Source organism: Sinohyriopsis cumingii, chromosome 5 (assembly GCF_028554795.1).
Source record: "Sinohyriopsis cumingii isolate HCF-2022 chromosome 5, ASM2855479v2, whole genome shotgun sequence".
Lineage (NCBI taxonomy): Eukaryota > Metazoa > Mollusca > Bivalvia > Unionida > Unionidae > Sinohyriopsis > Sinohyriopsis cumingii.
Window position 1 is genome coordinate 153,449,420 of NC_142965.1, and position 24,504 is coordinate 153,473,923.

General features: G+C 39.3%; 1 protein-coding gene across 1 annotated transcript in view; it reads left to right on the top strand.

Annotated features, from left to right (window-relative positions):
• Nucleotides 1-344: 344 nt before the first annotated feature.
• The window catches only part of LOC149800491 (zinc metalloproteinase nas-4-like), an 83,689-nt gene continuing 59,529 nt past the window's right edge, over nucleotides 345-24,504 (top strand). Inside the window, exons 1-3 of the mRNA XM_089960128.1 lie at nucleotides 345-584; nucleotides 1,186-1,333; nucleotides 19,645-19,744. Coding sequence (XP_089816254.1) covers nucleotides 549-584; nucleotides 1,186-1,333; nucleotides 19,645-19,744 — 284 coding nt within the window. The 5' untranslated portion in view covers nucleotides 345-548. The remainder of the gene's footprint in view (nucleotides 585-1,185; nucleotides 1,334-19,644; nucleotides 19,745-24,504) is intronic.

Consider the following 24,504-nt stretch of genomic DNA (forward strand, 5'->3'; position numbering starts at 1 on the left):
CATACATACATATGTATTGACTGGGGTATTTTGTTCGTTACACACAGTTACCTGACGGTCACAAAAACGTGACTAACTGGCTAAAACGGAAATAGTTTCCTAACTGTACTACAATGCCTCGTTTCTATAAATATATGGCACGATTAAGTAGGGTATTGTTTAAAGAAACTTGTATCATATTCTGAATGATTGCAACGTAATTTCTACCCGGATTCAAGCAAGTGCTCATCGAACGGACGCTCATGAATCAGTAAGAACAACAACATCCAATGACGTCATGTGACAGGGATTGCTTCTGTGGTTAAATAGCCTGTTAATCTGTGAATATAAAGCCAGGGAAATAGCGCAGACGGAATAATGAACCATGAATCGAAATCGCTTTAAACTCTAAATAGATAAGGAACAGACAAAACTGCCGAAACGAAATAATTGTCAACAGTGTTATAGGAGGACTGGTGTATAAACAAAGAGAAATACAGTAACATACAAATTACATTTCAGAAGAAAAGAAGAGAACCAATTTATACCTTGGAAGCGGAATAACAGCCATGCACTATCGTCTTGCTGGATTTTTGTCTTTCTGTGTAAGTAGTATGTCATGCTTGAAGTTTTGTCATGGTTATATTACACAAATGGATTTTCAACAATAGAATTGAAGAATCTTTAGTTGTTTGATAAATTTCATGGTAATTAACTTGAGCTTTGATAACCTAATAGAATAAATCATCAAAGAGATAATACATCAGTCCAGAGTATTTAACTGATATGTTGTCAGTCTAGTGTACGTGACATATGTTGTCGATTCATTGCACGTGCTTTGTTTTATCAATTATTACAACAGCCTGATCCGCAAAGACACAAATGTGAGTTGTATGGTATTTGCTTTTAAATTTAAAATAACATCTAATTTCATTGTTCTTATTATTAGACATGGAGACATTGAAAATAAAAATAAACTTTGATTTCTTATTCCTGTACTGCGAATGCAAGAAAGATGTAAAGATCGGTATTTATTCATTACCAGATATATTCTGCCTTTTCCTCCTTGATGATTTTTCGTAGTTATATATAGAGTATACTGTATATGTTCATTTCTTATTACGTTTTCAAATGCATTGGTCTTAATTGTTGATATCGTATTTATATGTTCTATGTCAGAAGTGTTGATAGTTGATATCTTATTAGGTTGTTCTATGGCATTGGTGCAATGGACAGAAAATACCAGAGGAATTACAGAAGGACAACATTACCCCTCCAAACATGTTTGGACGAGAATCTCCGACAAACAAAACCATGGATCAGATCATTATGGAAGCTATAGGAGGCCGTAAAGGTGGGTAACAAACATGTACATTCTAATTATATACTTAATTAAATCACAATCAATCATACGGTAGGTTAAATGTGGTCGGGAGGCCTCGTTAGTGGGTAACAAACACACATTCTAATTTTATACTTACTTAATTGTATCACAATCAATCGTACAACAGATAACATGCATTAGGCAAGCCTCACAGGTGGGTATATAAATTCTAATTTTATACTTACCTAATGAATTGTATCAAAATCAATCGTACAGTATATTAAATGCGGTAGGGAGGCCTCAAAGGAGGTAACAAACATATTAATTCTAATTTAATACTTACCTAATTAAATGTATCAAGATCAATCGTACACTAGATTAAATGCGGTAGGGAGGTCGCATAAGTGGGTAACAAACATATAATTTCTAGCAGCAGAGGGGGCGAATCGGACATTTTGTCCAATCGTTATTTTGCTTAATTATTACTTTCTGCACTCAACGATCTAGTGTCGTCAGCGCCTGGTAAAAAAAAAACGACGACGTCGTTGGGGGATCGTCGCGTCGTCATTTGGTTTAATTAACACCTTCTGCGCGCCGATTCCCAGCGTCGTCAGCGTCCGGTAAGCACGTCGACGACCGCGTCGATGTCATTGCCCCCTCTGCTGCTAAGAAGTTATTTACAATGATCTTACAAACAGAGTGATCACTAACTCCTCCTCCTGTAGATCAATTAGGTTATTTGACTGATCGGTGAGTTTAAAATTAATTCTCGTTAAAAACCGATCATGGCATCGCATATAGACCGGATTAATCGGATTCTCAACGATTAAAAATCCCGGAGGGGCTGTTGGTGAAAATGAATAAAGGATATATCCCTGTTGAGCTTGATTTGATTGATTGGTATCTACCTGGTAACTCCCTTCGATAACATCACACACTAGATTGATTGCTATCACCGATGCGATATTTACGTTGTATGGAGCAATATGCATACCATCATCCCCGTTATCGTGTCTGAGGATATAAGTTGATGGACTGAGAAAATCATTAAGAGACTTTCTTAGTTCAGGTGCGTTGTATCCTGGAAACTTGAAATCGGGTAAATCGGCTTCTGTGATATTATACCCGGTTAGGAATTTTTGTTTATTATCATCGCTGCTATCGGATATTGTCTTAACGATTCGCTCATTAATATATTCCATGTCTGATATAAGTTGATTTAACACCTCAACGTGTTTTCGTGCTTTTGTTTTCCGTAGCTGTTCTAGTTGTGATTGGTAATTACGATTAATCTCGGCAAACGCACCAGTGATATCATCTAAACGAACTGTGACCTTGGCTGACAATTCAGGAGTTTTCTTATACGGAAAAAACCATTGCATGGTATTCCTGTCTTGAAATATAAACTCGCTGGGTAATAACGTGTTTCTTATAATAGACAAATCATTCAGATAACTGGGATTAATCTCATGATACGATTGCACATTTGTGTGCAAATCCGCGGGTGGATTCTTAGGCCATCCTAGTATGGTTCTTATTGAACTGTTATAAATATCAACCATATACCCCGGTGTGCTTATTTCAATCGTCGATGATAACGTCGGTTCATGAACCGTAATAGCGATTTTTGATTCCTTTCCTGTGATCGATTTTATTCTGCGTTGAAATTCTTTATTGATTTGCTCTATTTGGTATGACCCAGTTGGTATTGTAACCTCCTCCCAGTCTGGGGTCCCATCGGGTTTATTTTTCCGTGCAAAAACCAGCGAGTTATTAGGTTGTTGTCCGTTAAATGCATCCGCTCGAATATTAGGCCAACTGTGATATACTCGCAATTTTGCCAGCGCTATTTCCTTCACTGGAACCGGCGACGGGAAGTTCACACTGAATTCGGGTTTCGTTGACGTTATTGATATCATATTTGTTTGTACCGGAGTGGTGTTCTCCGCGATCCGCTGAAGTAATTGAAACCCTTCGGGGTTCAGCGACATTATTATTATTTGTTGTCTTTAGTGTCTAATTTCAACAACCAGGTGGTTTCGGCTTCCAGTTGAAAATCCTCGATTTTTGACATCGCGGAGCTATATAACTGGACCATCGTGGAGAATTCAACATCGGATACGAACAAATTATCAATCGATAACGAGATCAACCCGGATAATTTCGAGTATGCGTCGGATACTATTTGATGTTTTACTGTATACTCGTTGAGTTTTTTCTGAAAACACGATGATATCTTCCTAGTGATTGCGTTGGCGACTCCAGCAACTGTTGTCATCGCGGAGACAGCGATTGGAACAGCGATCGGGGCTATCGTGGTCACCGTGGATAAAATAACACCGGTACCGGCCACTATACCCGACACCGAGTACACGACCGCGTCGATGGCGGTTATTTTTCGGCGGTATTTTTTTATTTTTGCACGGTATTGTTCGGAAAGCGTTTTCAAGTTCGCGGAGAATTCTTTTGCGGTATCGAATCGATATTGATGTGACGTCGGTGATACCTCTGATTCAATTTCCTTGGTGGTCATTTTTATTTTAAAAGAACTAGTGTTTTTAATTACTTAGATTCGCTACAAATTCCACATACCATGTAATGTTTGCCCCGGCTAGATTTCTATCAACGGCTTTAATTATAAACCGTTCGATTGTATCCTTGTCGATGATTGTTGATATTGTATTGTTAAACCCGGATGAACTCGGCGATGATATACTGAACTGCATCGCCGAAATCAATGTCAATCGATAAATACCCTTAACAATTGCGGTGACATCTATTGCATTACGCGTAGGAGTCCAATCGAATGATCCGTATTGAACCGTGTATACGCCACTGCCGATGATCCCATGAGGTGTTTTCATTTTTTCGAGTTGCTCTGTCATTCTAGGTAGTCTGTCCTTAATCGCTTCAACATCAGTTTTGATTGTTTTTATTTCCCCTCCATACGCGTCTACATTTTTTTTGTTCGCTTCAATATTAGTTTCGAGTTGCTCTGTTATTCTCGGTAGTCCGTCTTTAATCGCTTCAACATCAGTTTTGATTATTTCTATTCTCCGCAAATTCGCGTCTATATTATTCTTGTTCGTTGCAACATTAGTTTTGATTGTTTCTATTTCCCGTGTATTCTCGGTCATACTTTTTTTGTTCGCTGCAACATCAAGTTTGATTGTTCCTATTTCATATGTATGCACGTCTATACCTTTTTTGTTCGCTGCAACATCAGTTTTGATTAATCCTATTCCCCGCCAATACGTGTCTACATTTTTTTTGTTCGCTTCAATATCGGTTTTGATTGTTCCTATTTCCTGTGTATGCGCGTCCACACCCTTTTTGTTCGCTTCAACATCAGTTTTGATTGTTCCTATTTCCTGTGTATGCGCGTCTACACTCTTTTTGTTCGCTTCAATATCAGTTTTGATTATTCCTATTTCTTGTGTATGCGTGTCCATATTATTTATGATCGTTGTAACATCAGTTTTGATTGTTTCTATTTTCCGTCCATGCGAGTCTACATTATTTATGATCCTTGCAACATTAGCGCCGATTATTTCTATTTCCCGCTCATGTACTACTACACCATTTCTGTTCTCTGCAACATCAAGTTTGATTGTTTTTATTTCCTGTCCATACGCAGTGATATCATTTATAGTTGTTGTAATCTCATCCGGTCTGGTATTTTTTTTACCAAAGAATTTATCAAAGTTGTCATCGATCCTGTTAACATTTTTCCGTAACGAGACAAATTGGCCCGACAGCGTTGCAAAATCCAAAATAGCACCCATTATTGCTGCAAGATTTGGTTCGGTTACCGCCGGGGTCCCGAAAAAACTAGCGGTAGTGAGTTGTATATCGGTGATAGATTTTTTCACCTCGGTGACAGATTTTTTCACCTGCGCGTCAAGTTCGGTCACCGATCTATCCAACCTTATAAAACCGTCTTTGACTAATGTTACCGCCGATATATGTTCACCCGGTTTGAGTCGTCCGTCGCCGGTATATAACGCGATAGTGTCCTCGGCGGCATCACGCTGTCGTGTTAAAACATCATTCAGTGACACATTACCGGATTTCAATTTACCCTGGCGGTCTTGAAATACAACTATTTCGCCTGGGTCAACACTGATTAAATTTAACATATCAGCGATTTCATCCTCAATTAGTTTTTTTATGTCGGCGGCGGCCGTTTCCGTGGATTCTTTCAGCGCCGAAACCGGTCGTCCCCAAATATCAATCATTATTATCTAATGTAATTGTCTCTAAATTTCCCACTAGTATATTCGTTTACAACCATATGAGGTGGTTTTCGCGATGATGAAATCGCCGCGAGTACGTTCAATACCTCACGGCCACATATCGGCGGGTCACTCAATTGCTGTGTTGGCAGCGTGGAATAAAAAACCCGGGCTGAACACGCCCGGGCTGAACACGCCCGGATATACCGCATAAACTCTTTCGGCGGAGCTAACCCGTATGAATCAAAATAGACGATCGCACGCGGATCAATCGCGTATGCAACCCAATGAGTTCCCGCTCCGGAGGACCCATCGAGGTTAATTATACCGGTTTCAATATTCCTTGGTTTTGTCGGTAATTGATCCCTCATAAAAACACCTCTGAAGTTTTTTATCGCTAACGCGTTTGCGGCGTCTATTAAATCAAAATTAGACATGGGAGTCATTGACTCAGGAGTCATTGACTCAGGAGTCATTGACTCCTGCGTTAATAAACGGTTCCCGGTAGTCTTAGACCCTTTCCCGAGTACCATGAATACGGGGTTCCCGGTAGTCTTAGACCCTTTCCGGCCACGGGTCGTTTTTTTTTGTAGCCTTTCCCGGTTGCCTTCTTCAATGCCATCCCCGCCGCGGTACCAACGGCTCCTAACGCCGCCGCCTTAGCCACTGCTGGTGCGGCCGCGGCAATCAATGCCGGAATCGCAGCTAACAGCGGAAATATCCCACCGGTCTTTTCCATGTTTTTAATTGCTGCGGCTGAAAAATCTATTTGAACACCCTTTTTATTCTTCATCGCATCATTGAAATGTTTTATTTGACGCGCCGTCAACGATATCTTATGATTACCACCCGCCATCTGTGACGGCTTCAGCGTTATTGTGATCCCGCATTGTTTAGCCGACTTTGATCGTAATTTCTTGACTTGACCATCAGTCAACTCTACATTGACGACACTATACGACATTTTATTGTAAACGCGTTTTGTGCTTTCAATTACATGTTTTCCACTGGCGCATCAACGATTCTCATTCGTCCACCAACACCTTCTAGCAGCATTGATTTATCGCTGAGAATGACAGCGACCGCTCTATAATTAACACCACCCGGGGCTATACGAGCTCGGAAGTGTATATCAACGACGGATTGTCTCGTTAAATCAAGATGTTCCAGCGAAAAATAATAAATCGGATACAGGTTTTTAAAATCAAGTTGTGATATTTGCAAACCAGTGTCGACGTTTTGATCACGACCCATATACGACAGCAATCGATGATACACACGTGCGATATGGTTATCGCCGTAATTAAGCTGTATATCCTCGGATGGTTCCTGTTGTCCGTTTATTCTCAGCGAAACATCCCTGACTCCTAATTGATCAAATATCATATGGCTGTGTTCTTGACTGCCCAATCGTTCCCTATTCTGTAGCGCTATGAATATATGACGCGGGGCTGAAACACCCTGTTTTGACGCCAGGTGCCATGTAAACGTATCGGCGACGTTATCCTCTTTAGCATCAGTTGTTACCGCTAGCCAACTCAACAACGATTTCCCTCCCTGTTCCATAAATGCTAACAATCGTGCTTCCGTGGTAACTGATGGAGTCAGCACCGGCATCCACAATGCCATTTTAGTTAAAATGACTTTACCGGCAGCGACGCCAGCAGCATGCCATATTGCATTGTTATCATCGCCCCTTCGCGTCAGCGCGATTGTATGCTTAGCCCCATAGATGACTTTTCTAACATTTCTGCAGAATCCAAATATGTGATGGAGTGGAATCGCGCATGAAAACTGTCGGCGTGGTCCTTGCAACATTCCTACTCGTGCTGCGAATCCTAGATTGTAATCATTGTTGGTGCTTTTTATAATATTGAAATTAGCGCCTGGTTTTGCTCTGCGATCTGGATTGGTTGCTTCAACCTGGTCAACTGCGGTATCTCTTTCCACCAGCACGTTGATGTACTGAATATGGTCAGCGTTATTGGTGGTGTCCTTCGCAAACATCATAGATGGGCCCGCCGATCTTGTATAATCATCCGAGTATCTCGCCAACCCAATTATCGTTGTTGCAACATCAACCTCGCGTTCTATTGATTCAATTTCTCGCCCGTCAATAAGATATCTGGCGCTCTCAAATAACGCCATGATACCGTTGTTGACGAAGCCAACTCGAACACGATGGTCATTTGGGTATGGTGCATTATCGGCGGTATTTGTCACGAGTTCTCCCTCGATTTCGATAAACGCTTCACACGGCAGAAAGTATTTACTGGTATCTTGGACTTGAAGTTCAATTCGCGATCGTAGGTCAGGTTGCGCTGCATAATAAGAATAATATTGATAATCACGGACAGAATCATCCCTGCGCACTGGGGCATCCATATCAAACGCGGGATCAGCGGTTCGCGCAAACATTTTATTATTTATCATGTTGATGTTTTCAATTGCGATTTTTTCGTCGTAAATTCTTTGAATTTAAACCACTTCCCGCTATCGCGTTCATGAGCGCGTTGGTTGCCGCATCGGCGGATGGCGAAGTCGCCAACGACGGAGTCGTCGCCAACGACTCTAATTTTTCTTCCACGGCGTTATTTATTACTTTACTGACATTTGCAGGCATCACTGTCGTTGATGGCATTACCGGTGGTTTCTGTTTTTTTCTCCTGAATTTCACCAATGACATTAGTTTGTCCCGCGCGGCTGAAAACGCCCTTCCGGCAACATCTCCAATGGCACTAATACCCTTATCACGAATAACATCAATAGCCTTCATTCCTAATTGTTTGGCTAACGGCGCTACTTTTGGAGCCATTCTTGTAAATAACCCCGCAATGGTGCTACCGAGACCATCTCCATAGTACACGCGGTAAACAGGCAATCGCGAGTTTACCACGTAGACGAGTACTGGTTTATCATGGTTGTAGTGTATGATCATCCTTATTAAAAACACCAGTTTTCCAATTAATCATCCACGAGTTCGTCTATGAGCGTTCGATATGCATTAATGTCCATAATACCGCCTGCAAATAACCGCTTGCAAATATCAGCAGCCTCATTGATTATTTCCGTAGAGTTATTTCCGGCTCGTTTTCCTCCGATTAGTACTTCCAGCCGTGATATATCACTGAGAACACTATTAGGGCAGGTAACGCCGTAGGATTCTTTACCAACAGGGTATCCTTTTCCTTTTTTTGGTGTTATACTCTTAACTTCCTTGTGGAATGCGTCGTAATCGGATTTACTACGATGTGGTAATGCATCTTTATGTTTACTTGCTAAATACACTATTCTTGCCCAGTCTTTTAACGACTTTATATTTTTCTCGTAACCGCTATTGATATGCTTCTTATCTCGTATGTTCTTAGCAAAATTGTTGGCAGTAAAATTAATTAATTCTTCCCTGTTGCTGAAGCCTCTAATTTGATCTATTGTGCTCTTCTTGAGTACAATACGGGGTATATTCCCCTCTTTTTCTTCCGGTATTTCTTCTTCTGGTGTTTCTTCGGGTATTTCTTCTTCTGGTTCTCTTGCGGTGGCGCCTGGTTCTTCTTCGTCGGCCATTGTAACATAAGGTTCTTGTGGTTCGGTTATAGCGAGTGGTGGTGGCCTCCGTGTTGTAGCAGCCGCTATTTTTGCAGGGAGTGTTTCTAAAGACCTTTTTGTTTGTTTTGTCTCTGCCGCTATCTTTTCAAGCGCACCAAGAACGGGTACAGTTGCCGCCGTAACATCCTTAGTCGCTTTAGTTACCGGGGCAAATAACTGTTCGCTTCCAACAGTAAAATCGGTTTGCATTTGTTGTCGCGTTTGAAGTTTCTCTCTCACTCTGTCTCGTAACGGTATAAACTTTTTAAGCGCTGCTAGCCGCTCTCTGGCTAGCCGAGTAGTAAGTGATTCACCTACCATTATTGTAAATTGATCCGCAATTTTCTAATTTTCCGCCGAGTGTACCATCGGGAGCTCCACGGAGTTTTCGTCTATAATCCTTCTAATGTTTTTGATCTTACTAGAAATCTCCCGGCGTCGTTCATAAACACGTCCGAGTTTTTTTCGTATTATTTCAACGGCAGTGAATAGTCCAATGAATGCATTTGCGTCATTGTGGTACAAGTTTTCATTGATCGTATGTTGTAATCGTTTTATAAAAAAATACTCGCGGGCCAGGGTAAAACGCCCCCGTTTCGACTGTTCGTTAATAATCTCATAATCGGATAATATTTTTTCACTGTCGAGACCATCAGATAATTCAATTCCTTGATTTTTTAATTTTGAAATCTCAGTTAATATATTATTGATGTCTTCGATATTCATTATTCTTGTAAAACATCTTATTTCTAATATCAAAAATTTTAATAAAATTATTGGGGCCATTTTTGACCCCGTTTTTTGTATGGACAGTACAATGCCGTAGATCTCCACTCGAGTGTTGTGGCAGATTGCAGGCATACATGGACAGTACAATGCCGTAGATCTCCACTCGAGTGTTGTGGCAGATTACAGGCATATACATATACTTAATTAAGGACATTCACATCTTGGAACCCCAAAGCATACATCTCCGGGAGGGAGGCCTAGGGTGACAAACGTCATCGTAGACCGCCCAGAAGATATGCTTGGGGGACATCACTACATGTACTTAATTAAGGATGAATATATTTACAATGAAATGATTGATGGATGATGGGACGGTACAAGACAGCACAAACATAAAACGGCGGGGCGGAACTCTACGGCCAATTCAACCAATCAAAAGCAACCCAATTAAATTAACCCGGTTGCATGATTGTGAACAAAAGACAACCACACGCCCGGGTCAAGAGCGTGGGTTAGTTTTGATTAGTTGAATTGGCTTTCGAAAGCCCCAGGCTTATAACGAGTCATCTTGTATATAAAGTGACTAATACAGCGGCGTCAGTCACAAGGTGTGTGTTAATTTGAATTCCCTTGAATCGTTTGAATCCTTAAATACTTATTAATGGTGTTTCACGGCATTTAAATGAAACCAAATACTCAAATAAAACATTAAAAAAAAGAATACAGCTGTTAGATAATAGCGTGTATTTCATTAGTTTTCATCGTAAAATGATTAATTAATCGCAACATTAATTGGACTTCAAGGGACGCAACATTAATTAGACTTCAAGGGACGTAACTCTTGTCATGCGACGCTATCACAAAACGAGTTATCTCCCTTTGATGTTATATATGAAAATCGAATTCTATGACCCGTCTTTTTTGAGATCGCTGTTTGATATATTCGTTCTGCAACAAATTGTATTGAGGCGATACAAATGTCAAAATATTTTCCTGCCTCATTCATCGACTGAAATATTTTTTCCTCGTGAGTTGTTGTATCAAATGACTTTACGGGTTTTGCTTTCTTTGAGTATTTACCAGTTTGGCCTTTTTTACTATTTTCACTCTGAGAGATGGCTTGCAGATTACACAGTCTATTATTTTGATAATTAGAATCAATGTGATCAATAACGAGACTATCTTTGATCAATCCGTGGAAACATTCATAGATGATTCTGTGACAGAGATATTTTTTCCCTCCAGCAGTAAACATTAAATACCCGTGATTGTTTTTCCATCCAACCGGCTTCTTCAGTCTACGATTTCTAACAATACCGTCGCGAGATGCCTCGTAATTGACGAGCAGGGGATGCGGCTGAAATTCTTGGTCCATTTGTATAATAATACTACTTGTCTAATTTATTATTTGGTTTAATTATGAATCTTTCAACGTAGTCTTGGGGGGTTTTGATGACGAAGTCGGCGGTGGGGTTAATGACGGCGTTTTTAATTCGCTTGTCATAATAGCGTTTTAGTTCCCTGTATCGCTTTCCGCCACAATTGATACACAACTGTGATTTTCCTCTTACACCGACGTGGCAAACCAAGCACGGGAGGGGGCCAAGAGAACCATTACGAACGCTTTGTAAATGATACCCGCAGAATTCACCTCTACATGATTTATTGCACGGGGTTGTCGACCCAATCATCAACCATTTGCAGTGATTCATTATACTATATTCTTTCATTTAAATACTTGTTTTAATTATATGGATGAGTTCGAGAGATTGGCAGCAATTAAGCCCCGGAAAAATATTAGGTTTAATCTCGATAGAGTCCTCAAGGACACACCAAAAGCGTTAATAAACGATAAAACCCTGTTGAGTAAAATACGCGATTGTATCAATGAATTCAAGCGTGATGGCGCATCTCACAGTTGGTCAACATTTCGAATTGATGGCATTGTTGATGCTACCATGAACGACAACCGCGCAGCAATGATAATATCACAACTTGACGGTAAAAGGTATTTCTTCAGAGTAAAATTCATTGTCCGGGTGGAATCAGGCGATTGGATCATGCGTGATAAATTTGAACCAGTTCTCAGCGACAAGAAAACAGTTACTGTCAGCCGCGACTCCAAGCCGGGGTTGTTAACCGGAATTGACAAACCATACTATGAACGAGCGTATCCTGAAACAGCAGTTGTTTATGGAATATACCCGTTAAATAAGAAACCTGATATCGGAAAACTGAAACCGATGAAACAGTCAACTGGGATAAATTGTGTAGCAGAACGAATAATAGAGCATTTTACAAATGCATGTCGAGGAAACAAATTGACTGATTTACGACGTAGCAAAATCAACCAGTGGGAACTAACCGTAAAAGAGCGTGGAGCAACCATCAGCGACATAGCGAGATTAGAAACATCGCTGAGATTTCCAATAACCGTTACAACGATAACCGGTGAAGTATTATACGAATCGAAGTATAAATCGAAGGGAGCCCCAATCAAAATTATTGATCATAACGAACACGCATGGACGCCCGTGATCACAATATTTCCACGGGATAGAACAGTAAAGTATATTCCCGAAGAATTCCTGGGAGAACAATTCTCCAAGGACGGTTTTCTCGCGGAGAGGAAACTATTTGATGCTATTGCCTACTTGTGTAAAAACGACCCTGTATCAATGTGGTTACTTCGCAGCGCTGAAAACGATGCGGATACCTTTGATCAGTTTGTAAGACCAAACGGTGAATTATATCGCACTGAAGCATTTCACAACAGGATGAAAAAAACCGCCATAGAATTTGAGGAGCATGATGAACAACTGCTAACAAATTGTTTTACGATTCCATCGGTTGTAGCTCATGTTGCAGCAAGGAAAAATGCGTGGAGACCAACGCGCAGAGAATTTCTACCGGATGTACAATCCAGTTGTTTGGAATACTATCACGGTGGACTATGGAACACTGAATACAACCGCGACGCTATGATCTCGGTTGATATGGTTGCCTGTTATCCAGCGAGTTTTCTCGGGTATGGATCCGCCGCTGAGTACTTTAGACGATTTGGACACCCCAGTCATGAAATGATTCGTGTTGCTATTAATGGACCACTGCCTGATTTTGATTTAACCGGATTCGCTCGCATAGTATCATTTGAATTCGCGGCAGGACTCCATCGCTGTTGCTATATTTGGATCGGTAGACACATGGCTGAAAAGAGATGGCTGCCAATAGCGCTGCTACGGTATATGATTGATTGTAGCATGCTAGTTTCGTTGATTGTCAGTGACGCGATTATATCATACCGGGCACAGACTGAAGTCTGGTTACCAGAACCGGAGCGTCTAGATAGCATAATTGACGAGTCCAGAAAAAACATTGATGCCGACGAGGAATATATCATCGAATGGTCCAGGAGGATATTTAACCAACGAAACCGCGAGGCAAAAGATCTCGGTAGAAGAATAATTGGTAAGTTCACACAAGGTGGAAAAAACCACGACTACAAACGATATTGCTCACGGCTGATTATAGATGACGCAGAATATGATTTCGTAATCAAGGACACAGTGGCAAAAAATAGATACGTGAACTGCAAAACAGCTTTCTTGTCCAATGGAACGAGGTTGGGTACAGTTGTTACCTACAGCGATGGAGACAGCCCGGCGTATCCACATTTGAGGGCGTCTATGCTGGGATATGCCGCTATCAATTTATTCTCGATGATAAATAGATTCCCCGATACCGCGGTTAGAGTAGCCGTTGATTCGTTTTATGTTGACGTAGCGTATAAAGGAAACGTAGCCGAGTTTACTAGTCCGGACGAGAGTTGGGGTACATGGAGAATTAAAAATGAAATACGACGCGATTATTCCCCGTCAGCAGATGTCAACGTTGAGAACAACTACTTACGCGGTGATAAATTGTCAGAATGGTCTAATGCACCATCGTGTTCTGATCCAATTTGTAGACACAAGACGGTTTATTTAAGCGGCTGTGGCGGGTCAGGAAAGACGACTCGGGCAATTGAATTATTTCGAACGCGGGCAAGTATAATCGTGCTTACACCGACCCATAGACTAGCGCGAGAGATAAAACAACGAAATGTTGACGCCGTTACTTATCACAGCTTTTTTCGATACAGCGGCGGTGAGTGGACTCCTGATCGAATGGGTGAAAAATTTATTCCCGACATTATCATCTGGGATGAGATATGTACTGTTTCGTTAGATACTTTACAAATGTTTCTTGAGTGGTTGCTGCGCGCGAATACAGCGGTAATCATGTGTGGGGACCATGGCCAACCACCACCATTTGTCGGCGAGGGTCCACATGATTGGTTAAGGGGTTTTGTGGACTATTATGAAGAAACCGATACTGATTACCGAGCACTTGATGAACAACTGCGCGAGGTTAAGAAATTAATCAGATTACAGCCGGATAGAATTCAATGTGAAATAATTCGCGAGGTGATTCCGGAAACGCCGTTAAATGAATTCTGGGAAACATGGAGACCAAACGATTTGATTGTAGCGAGTAGAAAGATAGTCAGAGACACACTTCAGCGGAAGTTGTTTACGTTGCATAAGGAAAAGTTTCCAACGCGTCCAGTGCCGTTATGTTATAGACCCGCGGACACACGGCGGCAGAACATTGAAGTTGAAATTCCAGGTCGGACAGAAAAACAAATTCTCGTGCTGAATGATATCGTGCTCGTTGATATCAGCGTCGTCGAGGACGCGCTACGTGCTGATAAATCCCCGTGGACGCTAGGATACGCAACAACAATACATTCCTCGCAGGGACTAACCATCACGGACACAATTGTTTGGATAGTTGATAATCGCATCGAATGGTCGAATCTAGTCTATCTTGCAGTGTCCAGAGTACGAAGGATAAATCAGCTTCGAAGAATTGTTATTGACGAAGCCACCGACGAAGCCGGCGACAAAGTCACCATCGATGCAAGCGTCATTGATAGAAAACTCTCGGGTTACCGCCAACAGGATAAAAAAAAACAGCGGCGTTTTGATATTGATGCCGAATTAATAATCTCGCTACGACAACAACAGAATAATCACTGCGCGAGTTGCAATTGTATAATGAGTTGGCGTTATTCGGATAAAGACACTCGCCAATTTACCGTGGATAGGATCGATAACAGTCTCGGTCATGTCAAAAACAATGTGAGGTTGACCTGTCTTGAGTGTAATAGACGCAACGGCGCTAGTTAAGACCACGCGGGGGTAATTGAGTATCGTTAGGTATCACTTGTAGTTGCTCGCGTGTAAATCCGCGCTGAGGAGCAGTTGAATCCAGTCTATAGATCGGTGGTCTACCAATTGATCGTGTTATCGTTGATATGTTATGTGTGGTAACACTCCAAATAGGATCGGTAGCCCTTTTTTTACCGCCTTCAAGCTCTCCTGGTTCATATAGATATCTAACAGTGACATCGCCAAGAATCGGCTTAGAAACGCTATTTATTTTTAATTTTCCGGGTATATACTCGTATTTAATCGCGTCGCTGGGCTTCATGTTGATTACTCGGGTAATCTCGTTATTTAACGCTGCAATTACACCTGGCAACCTTTTAACCCATTCACGAGATCGTTTTTCTTGGATGAATTCCTTCGCGTATTGATATCCAAATAACCGTTCAGCGAGAGTCCGATTGAATCGTTCAACAATTGCCTGATCACGATGTAGCGCAGTATGACCTCGTCGTATCGCGACGCTATGATGTTTCAGCGTTGATAAAACAGCGCCGCGAAATTCACTACCAGGATCAACTTGTAATAGATTTGGCCAGCGCAGAGGACCTCTTCGATAAATCCGCTCAAACGCATCGGCTACTTCAGTTGCTGACTTTGTTTTCAACGGTTCCGCTTGTTTGTATCGACTCGCAACATCAACTACGGTTAGCGCGTATTTGTAACCGTTGTCATGCGGCAGAAATAGTATATCAGCCTGATGAACTTCATTAGGTACGCTGACATCAAAGCGCGAGAAGTTGATTTGTTTAGGCGGTGGTAGATAGATTTGCCATATAGCCTGTTTGGATAACCAATTAGCCGCAGTGGTCTTTGTTACCTTTGCAGCGCTTGCAAGCTTACCAATTGCGGCCTTCCCCTTCCAGTATCCTCTCGGAGAATAATAGATGGAATCCATCGTTTTTCTTGGATGATTGTTATTAATTACCAGCGCCAATCATTAATTTACCTTTCATAGCCGATTTTACCAACCATGAGGCCAATTTTTCTTTGACGGATTTATCAGGAATAGCATTTAGCGCGTGAATTAATTTTACATTCGCGATATGACGCTGTTGCAGATCGCTACTTTTGTAAGCAACATCATGAGCATGACACGCCTTATCGATAGCGTTTATTGGATACTCACCGGGTTTGGGCTGATTTTGATCATCGAGTCTAATATCTAATCGTGTTCCGGGGCCACAGTAGTTATATCCTGGGAGGTGTTTTTCTCCTGGATACTTTGCCCACGGTGTTCCGGGGAGTTTTGCCAATTTGGCTGCGATGTCACCTCCTCGCTTTTTTTTAAAACATCTCCGGGTCTAATAGAAATAAATCTAAATTTCTTTGTACCGCATTGTACACACTTACCAGTAAGCGCCGATCTGTTATTTCTTGTCGTAACGGTTGTCATATCATTTGTGCCAGTACGCACTCTACACTTCACACAATATAGATCCATAATTTATGTATAGAGATATGAATATAATTGATTTTTCGGCGACTAAAACAAGAGAACCAGTTAAGCATGTTGCAGCGTTACCAAACTCGATCCGGATGATTATCATCGGACCATCTGGATCCGGCAAGACGCAATTGTTACTCAATTTAATAATGAGATGGATGAAGTGGGATAAGTTGTATTTGGTTGCTCCTAGCGTAGATGATCAACGATGCTACGAGGTGTTGAAAGATTTCAACGAGAATGCATCAGCGATCGCTAAAAAGAATGTTATTGAGTTTATTACGGATATCAATGATGCACCGGGTATTGATGATATTGATGGCGACGTTAACAATCTAGTCGTGTACGATGATGTTATGTTAGACAATCAAAAGAACCCAGCTAGGATATTTTCCAGAGGCAGGCATAAAAACACTGACGTGATATATGTCACTCAACGATACACTCAGATTCCAAAAGTAATCAGAGATAACTGCAATATTCTTGCTGTATTCAACGGCGTTGATACACACACGCTACGAAATATTTGGCAGACATGGTGCGGCGGTGACATGGACTTTAATGTTTTTCGAAACTTTTTTAGTCATGCTCAGTCGACCCCACATGGATTCATAACGATAAATTTACATGATCCTCGGACACGATATCGTATCGGACTTGACCAAATATTCGGTTAGTTGTAAATAATTTTCATTGTAAATAACTTCTTAGCAGCAGAGGGGGCAATGACATCGACGCGGTCGTCGACGTGCTTACCGGACGCTGACGACGCTGGGAATCGGCGCGCAGAAGGTGTTAATTAAACCAAATGACGACGCGACGATCCCCCAACGACGTCGTCGTTTTTTTTTTACCAGGCGCTGACGACACTAGATCGTTGAGTGCAGAAAGTAATAATTAAGCAAAATAACGATTGGACAAAATGTCCGATTCGCCCCCTCTGCTGCTTTTCTAATGTTATACTTAATTTTATCACAATCAATCGTACAGTAGGTTAAATGTGGTAGAACTCAGATGAAAGTGTTATTACAATCCGGTCAAATGGTGTATATTTCCTTTATATATATTACAACATTAGGTGTATCTGAAATATCACAACCCGATAACTTTCTCGTAGTCAACAGGAAGAACAAGAATAACACAGCAACAAAGACAAAAATAACAGAAACAATATCCAGTTTTCGTAGTTTACACAAAATAGTTTCGAAACAAAGTTTCACTACATGAAAATGCATTTGAAAACATTTAGCATAAAATACACAAAAAGCCATGTTTTGCAGATAAGAAATTTAATAGAAATTTTGTGTATAGCTAATGATTGGCTGGATTCATGATCATTTGATGCAAAGTCAAGACTTAAATCAAACATGACAGTTATACTGATGAAACTCATACGATCTATGCAAAATTGTTTACTAGAAACCTCACAGGCTGTAGATATGGCGTATTAGGAACATCTGAACCTGTAGATATTGTGTATTAAGACTGTAGAAATACTGTATTATTAAGAACATCAAAGACTGTAGAAATTCTGAATTAAGAACTTTACATACTGAAGAAAAACGGTATAATGTACCCAAACGGTAAAAATGCCGTTTAAGAACGTAACAAGGTGTATAATTGGCGTATTAAGAAATTCAGAAACTGCAGAAATATCGAGTTAAGAACCATAAGATGTAGTTAGACGGTAGTAGGAACTTCACAAGCTGTAAACATATTAAGAACCTCACAAACATTCGAAATGCCGGGCTAAGAATCTACCAGACTGTAGTTATACCTTGTTAAAAACCTCACAAACAGTAGAAATGCCTATCTAAGAATCTGACAAACATAATGTTATCCAATTCAATAAAAGGTTTTGATTCAAAAACTAAATAATCTAAGTTTTTCAACAGGTATTCCGATCCGAGTTTGATGACATTTTTCAATACCTTAAATTATGCCACATCCAATCGCCCTGGCAATAATGGAAAATGAATGATTTATAGATCACGAACCAAAACGGTGAAATATGAACATGAATCTTCGTAAACGAAAAGAGTCAGTTCCATCGAGACATGCGACTCTTTTGAAGTCAATAGCAAGTCTTATCTTGCACTAGTCACGTGATGAATCTCAAGGCTCCCTCTATCTACCTACAGCTGTCAATCAAGCGCTGGTTTTTCAACATTTCGTTTGACCGCTGCTCACTCACAAACCAGGCTCAGTTTGATACATTAAGTGATATCATTTGAAGTACCAAGGTTGTCTGACCACCAAGCGACATGTGTATCTGATAGCCCATCATCTAGGCCAAATAACATACACAACACTCAAAAAGTGTTTAGCAGTCACCGACGTTTAGTTAAATTTGTAGTATAATTCAGAATGTACCCTTTGCTTAAGTGGTAAAACGTTGTTGGTTTTAAACGTATGAAGTTTTGTCGGGAAATCTTATGCTAATTAGTTTCTATAAATATCTCTGAGATAATTCGCCTAACCAACAAGCATAGCACCAATTAAACAGACGCTTACCCCATGATAATAGACGTGAATATTTCAGTATTTACCGAACGTTTCATGCAAACTTATGACAATCATCCAGTATTCTTATAAAAGTAGTGATTGTTCACACCTTTGTCAGCAATGATATTGGCCGGCAGCACCAGCATGGTTCAGGGTTTAACTTACATAGAACGACAAGCATAATTTCAACACAGAGTTAAATAAGGGTACTCCATTTATAATCATTGCTTCAAAATTTTGATGGTCATTTGTTACAAGATTCAAAATTCAAATATTTTAGATAATCAATAAAACCATCCAAGTTGTACGACCCATCATATAAAACAGTAACAAATTAAACGAACCGAATCGCTCTTTCTTGATCAAATTTAAATTGTAGCTATTACGATCTGGTAATAAAGTCACGTTTCCTACGACTTGTGAGTGGTCTTAATAGCCAGGGTTCACTTTTATTGTATGAATAAAATTCTTCGTTGCCATTTATATTATATCATAATTGTGTATGATCGAGAGAAGAATAACAGTATGGAAGATAACAATTTAATTTGTATGGTTTAACTTTTTTCTTAGATACCCTCAATGTAAAAATTATGCATGATGGCATCCATATGGAGCTGGACATGATATTGTCCAAGCAACAATATGACAGTCTTTATGAGCAACCGAACAGGTATGTTAAATGTCGGGGGGTGTCCAAAATTTCCAAAGTCGTGTTAATGGAAGGCGATTCTCTGACAACAATATGAATTAACAAAGTTTATTTTCATATCTTCGCTACCATCTTTCTTCCTCCTCATTCTTATCTGCTACATCTTATTATTTATGTTGACCTCTGTTTCGAAACAGCTTAATTTGCTTTAAAAAATGGCAGAAGAGCAAAAGCTATGGACGTCCAACCAGATGTTTATTGAATATGTTTTCTACAAAGTCGTGCGAATTAAGTTGAAATTGATGTATCTAGCATGACTATCAATGTTAATTTTGCATTAATGATTAAATATGAATAAATATCTACTCTGTCAGTTTATTTATATGAGCTTTCCATTTGAAAATGTGTTTATTACGGTGTGATTCGACGAATACTGTAACTTTTAGAACCTGAAACACATGTAATGTTTGTAAAAACTTTTAAAAAATAGTGATCTAAAATATAGGTTATGTTTAAGTCAGAAAATATATTTTCTCGCACCTCTCTCTCTCTCTCTCATATATATATATATATATATATATATATATATATATATATATATATATATATATATACTATTATTTAAGGTGGGTCGTGGGCAGTTTTGTCGTCCTCAGACGGTTTCGTGGGCAGATAAAAGTTCGTGGGCAGATTTCCATCTGCCCACGAAGCACGTCGTCCTTTTCTGCACTCTTGCCACAAATATCAATAAAATAAATGCATATTTATGCTGCTGAATGTTAAATATTCGATAAATATTCATCTGCAAAATAAATAATTGCCTTTTTACCTATTTATTTCCATTTTTTCATTAATGAATTGAATTGAATAGCACAACTTGAGTTACCTCCCATTATGTACTAGTATATATTGCACCTTAAAAATAGATTGACCCGGAAGTAGTATGTTTCAAATTTACTGCCCATGATGACAGGGGGTCGTTACAAAGAAAATCAAGGGATGGGGTTCTAACCTGTAACAATATAATATGTTAATAGTGTTACAGGTTAGAACCCAAATCTGTTGATTTTCTTTGTAACGAGCCACTATGCCCGTGATTATTATTGTGAGAGATCAAAACTGCCCGGGAACCAGGATGTGGGGTGAATAATCTGCCAATGTCGCCAACAAGCACCATACATATATACTATTTATTTTGATATCTAAGAAGTTTTCAATAATGCTAATTAGTAACATTATAATGAGTGAGCTGTTATATGTCTTTCGAAATACCTCTATTCACTATTGCTGGTCTTGAGCCCAAACTAAGAGGATTGTGGCTGTCATTAGAAATACAAGTGATACCATTTATTTAAATCCAGGCTTAGTAAGTTCATAACTTCACTTAAGTTCATAGTATATGCTGCTGCATTTTCTTCTCTCAGTCTACCATTAACAACGACAACAAAAGAAAAATGGTGTTTACTCAGAATTTGTTCCTATATTTATCAAAAAATTTGTTTTGGAACAGATATTTTGTTGGAAAAGCTGAAAGAATAAAATTGGGGGAAAATCATGATGGTATAATAATACAATTGTTTACTTATAATAAAAGAATACTGGATTTAGTGTACAACATCCTTGCAATAATTAAATGGCATTGTGAATATGCAGAACCCCAATTCTTTAATGTACATGTACTGTTCAAGGTACAAAACTGTTTTGCATACTTCATAACTTATTTCTCTAATAGTGCAAATGATAGGAGACAGAAGACATTTAGAAAGAATTAATTTGTCAAAATAAGTTAAATATCAAGATTAGTTTAATGGACGTTTGAAAATTTACTATTAAAGTAAAATTGCCTATTTTTGAGAGAAACATCCTAATAGTAATACACGTAATTTTATTTAAATTAGCAGTAATGTAGAGGATGCTGATTTATTTATGAAATATACCATAAACGTGTGTTTCATGTTCATTACTCCAAAGTAAAATACCCAAGAACCACCTCAGAAAATCAGTAATGACATATTCACGTAAAACACAAAACACAATTCTAAAAAGGTGATGGAGATGCAGTTATCAGCTGTGAGTCACATAGCTAACACATGTTGAGTAGCAGACTGGATGATTGGTATGGAACAAATCGTATTTGCCTTGTCAGAATAGTTGGTAAAGATTTTAAGAGGACTTCCTGGTTGGAAAAAAGTGAATTGGAGAAATGTATTATTTTTTTCATCGTATGTGTCCTTGTTTCACTTCATTAATAATAATGATATGACTTTTGACAAATCTTTTTGTCCGAGTGACTCAATGCTGATAAGTGTAAAAAAATGTCGAGGCTGCGACAGATGTGTCCTCTGTAGAAATGGGTGTTTATTAAACTAGGTCAAAATTAGGTAGTGTAAAAATAGGAAGTGGAACAATACACAATATGGAAAACGCTCGCTGTGGAAGACATTGGGCGGACATACAGACACATCAAGATGTATTTAATAAGATTCATACACATATTATATACTGTTGTATAGCTCTCCTTGTATGCTTCAGATTTATACTATAAACATTGAAGTGTGTGATACCGAGACAAACGGCAATGGAAGATGCACGTATCAAGGTTATGAAGATTGTTAAATTCACAAGCGATACAGAGTCAAATATACCAAAACTTTCATATTGCATTTTCTTACATTTCTACTATCACAGATCGATTTAGACTGATGCGAAACCTATCAATTTATATCAAATTTGTCAAAATCGGGGTTTATTTACTATTGTTATGAGTTATTCACCTGTATGGAAAACGATCGTATAGGAAGACATTAGGCGAAATGACAGACAAAGGAAGATATACTTAATAAGATACATACACATACTATTTACAGTTGTACGGCTTTAATTATATGCTTTAGATATATAGCAATAGCATCGAAATATGTAGTACGATCGCAAAACGGCAATGGTAGATTCACGTAGCAAGGATATGCAGATCGGTAAAGTCGCACCCGATATTCAGTAAAAAGAACAAAACCTTCTATTTTGCATTTTCACACATGTCTATTGGCACAAATCGATTTAGTATGATTAGAAACATATCAATTAAAATCAAATTTGTCATATGATATCACATGTGTCAAAACCGTTGTTTTTGCGATTGTTATGACTTATTCGCCCATATGAAAAACTTTCGTATAGGTCGGATCTAGGCGCACGGACAGACAAATAAAGACGTGCTTATTAAGATATATACACACATTTTATAATATTGTATAGTTTTAATTCTATACTTCAGATCTCTAATATTAGCATCGAAGTATGTGCTACAATCACAAAACGGGAAGGGTGTATTAAAGTAGCAAGCATATGAAGATCGGTAAAGTCGCACCCGATATTCCGTAAAAAGTGGAACTTTTTTATTTTGTATTTTCACACACGTCTATTGGCACAAATCGATTTAGGCAGATGAGAACCTATATATTAATATGAAATTTGTCAAAAGCTGTGTTTGTTTACTATTGGTATAAATTATTCACCTATATGGAAACCGTTCGGATAGGAAGGCATCGGGTGCACAAACAGACATATGAAACCGTACTTAATAAGATACATACACATATTATTTAATGTTGTACATCTTAAATGATATGCTTCAAATCTATAGTATTAGCATCCAAGTATGTGCTACTATCGCAAAACGGGAAGGGTAGATGCACATATCAAGGATATGAAGATCGGTAAAGTCGCAAGCAATAATGAGTCATAAATACCAACTTTTTTATTATTAATTTTCTCGACTTTTTTTGGCACAGATCGATTTAAACTGATGAGGAACCTATACATTGATATTATATATGTCGAAATATATGGTTGTTTAAGATTGGTACAACTAATTTACCTATATGGAAAATCTTTGTGTTGGAAGGTATTTGGCGCACGGAAAGACAAATGAAGACGTACTTAATAATATATGTAAACATGTTATATGCTGTTGTTTAGCTTTAATTTTATGCTTGAAATCAGTAGTATTAGCATCGAAGTATGTTGTAACCCCCCTCCCCTTAGTACGCTACTGCAAGCAGACTTTGTTAAATGCTAAGAGACACTAATTGCTCGAAAATTATAATTTAAAAATATTTATGTATTTATGGACTCGTATATTATAACCTTATAATGCGCCTTCATTTTCCATCAGGTAGGTCTCCAGGTCGAGTTGTCATGAAAAACAGGAACCAGTATCGTACATTCTTTACTAAGCGACTTCTCCGATGGTGCAATGTGTCTATAGAGCGTCCGCCTCGGATGCGAGGGGTCGCGTATTCAAACCCCGGCCGAATCATACTAAAGACATAAAAATGGTACTAGCAGCTGCCTCTTTTGGTGCCGATCATTAAGAGGTTAGTGTTCGGATTAGTCGGCCTGGTGTCAGGATAGTGTGACTGGGTGGGACAAGTTTGTCTTATGTCCGCTAAAATGCAAAAGCCTACTGAACCAAGTCGAACAGGTTACGTATTATACAACTTATTTTCGAGGTTTCAGCGCCCCCCCCCCCTTAAATGCGTACATATATTATCAGTATACCTCCATGCTCAAGCCTATGCATTTGGGTTACCCCCCCCCACCCCTCTATGCGTACATACTAAATGGACGGCCCCTAACCATTCATGAGATGGTATTGATTCAAATTTACGAGTGCGATTGTGATGTACGCATTTCCCTACACAAACACGGGATGGTATTATTCAACCGTACATGTCCACAAAACTATATATATTTATAGATATATGTATACAACCATGGTA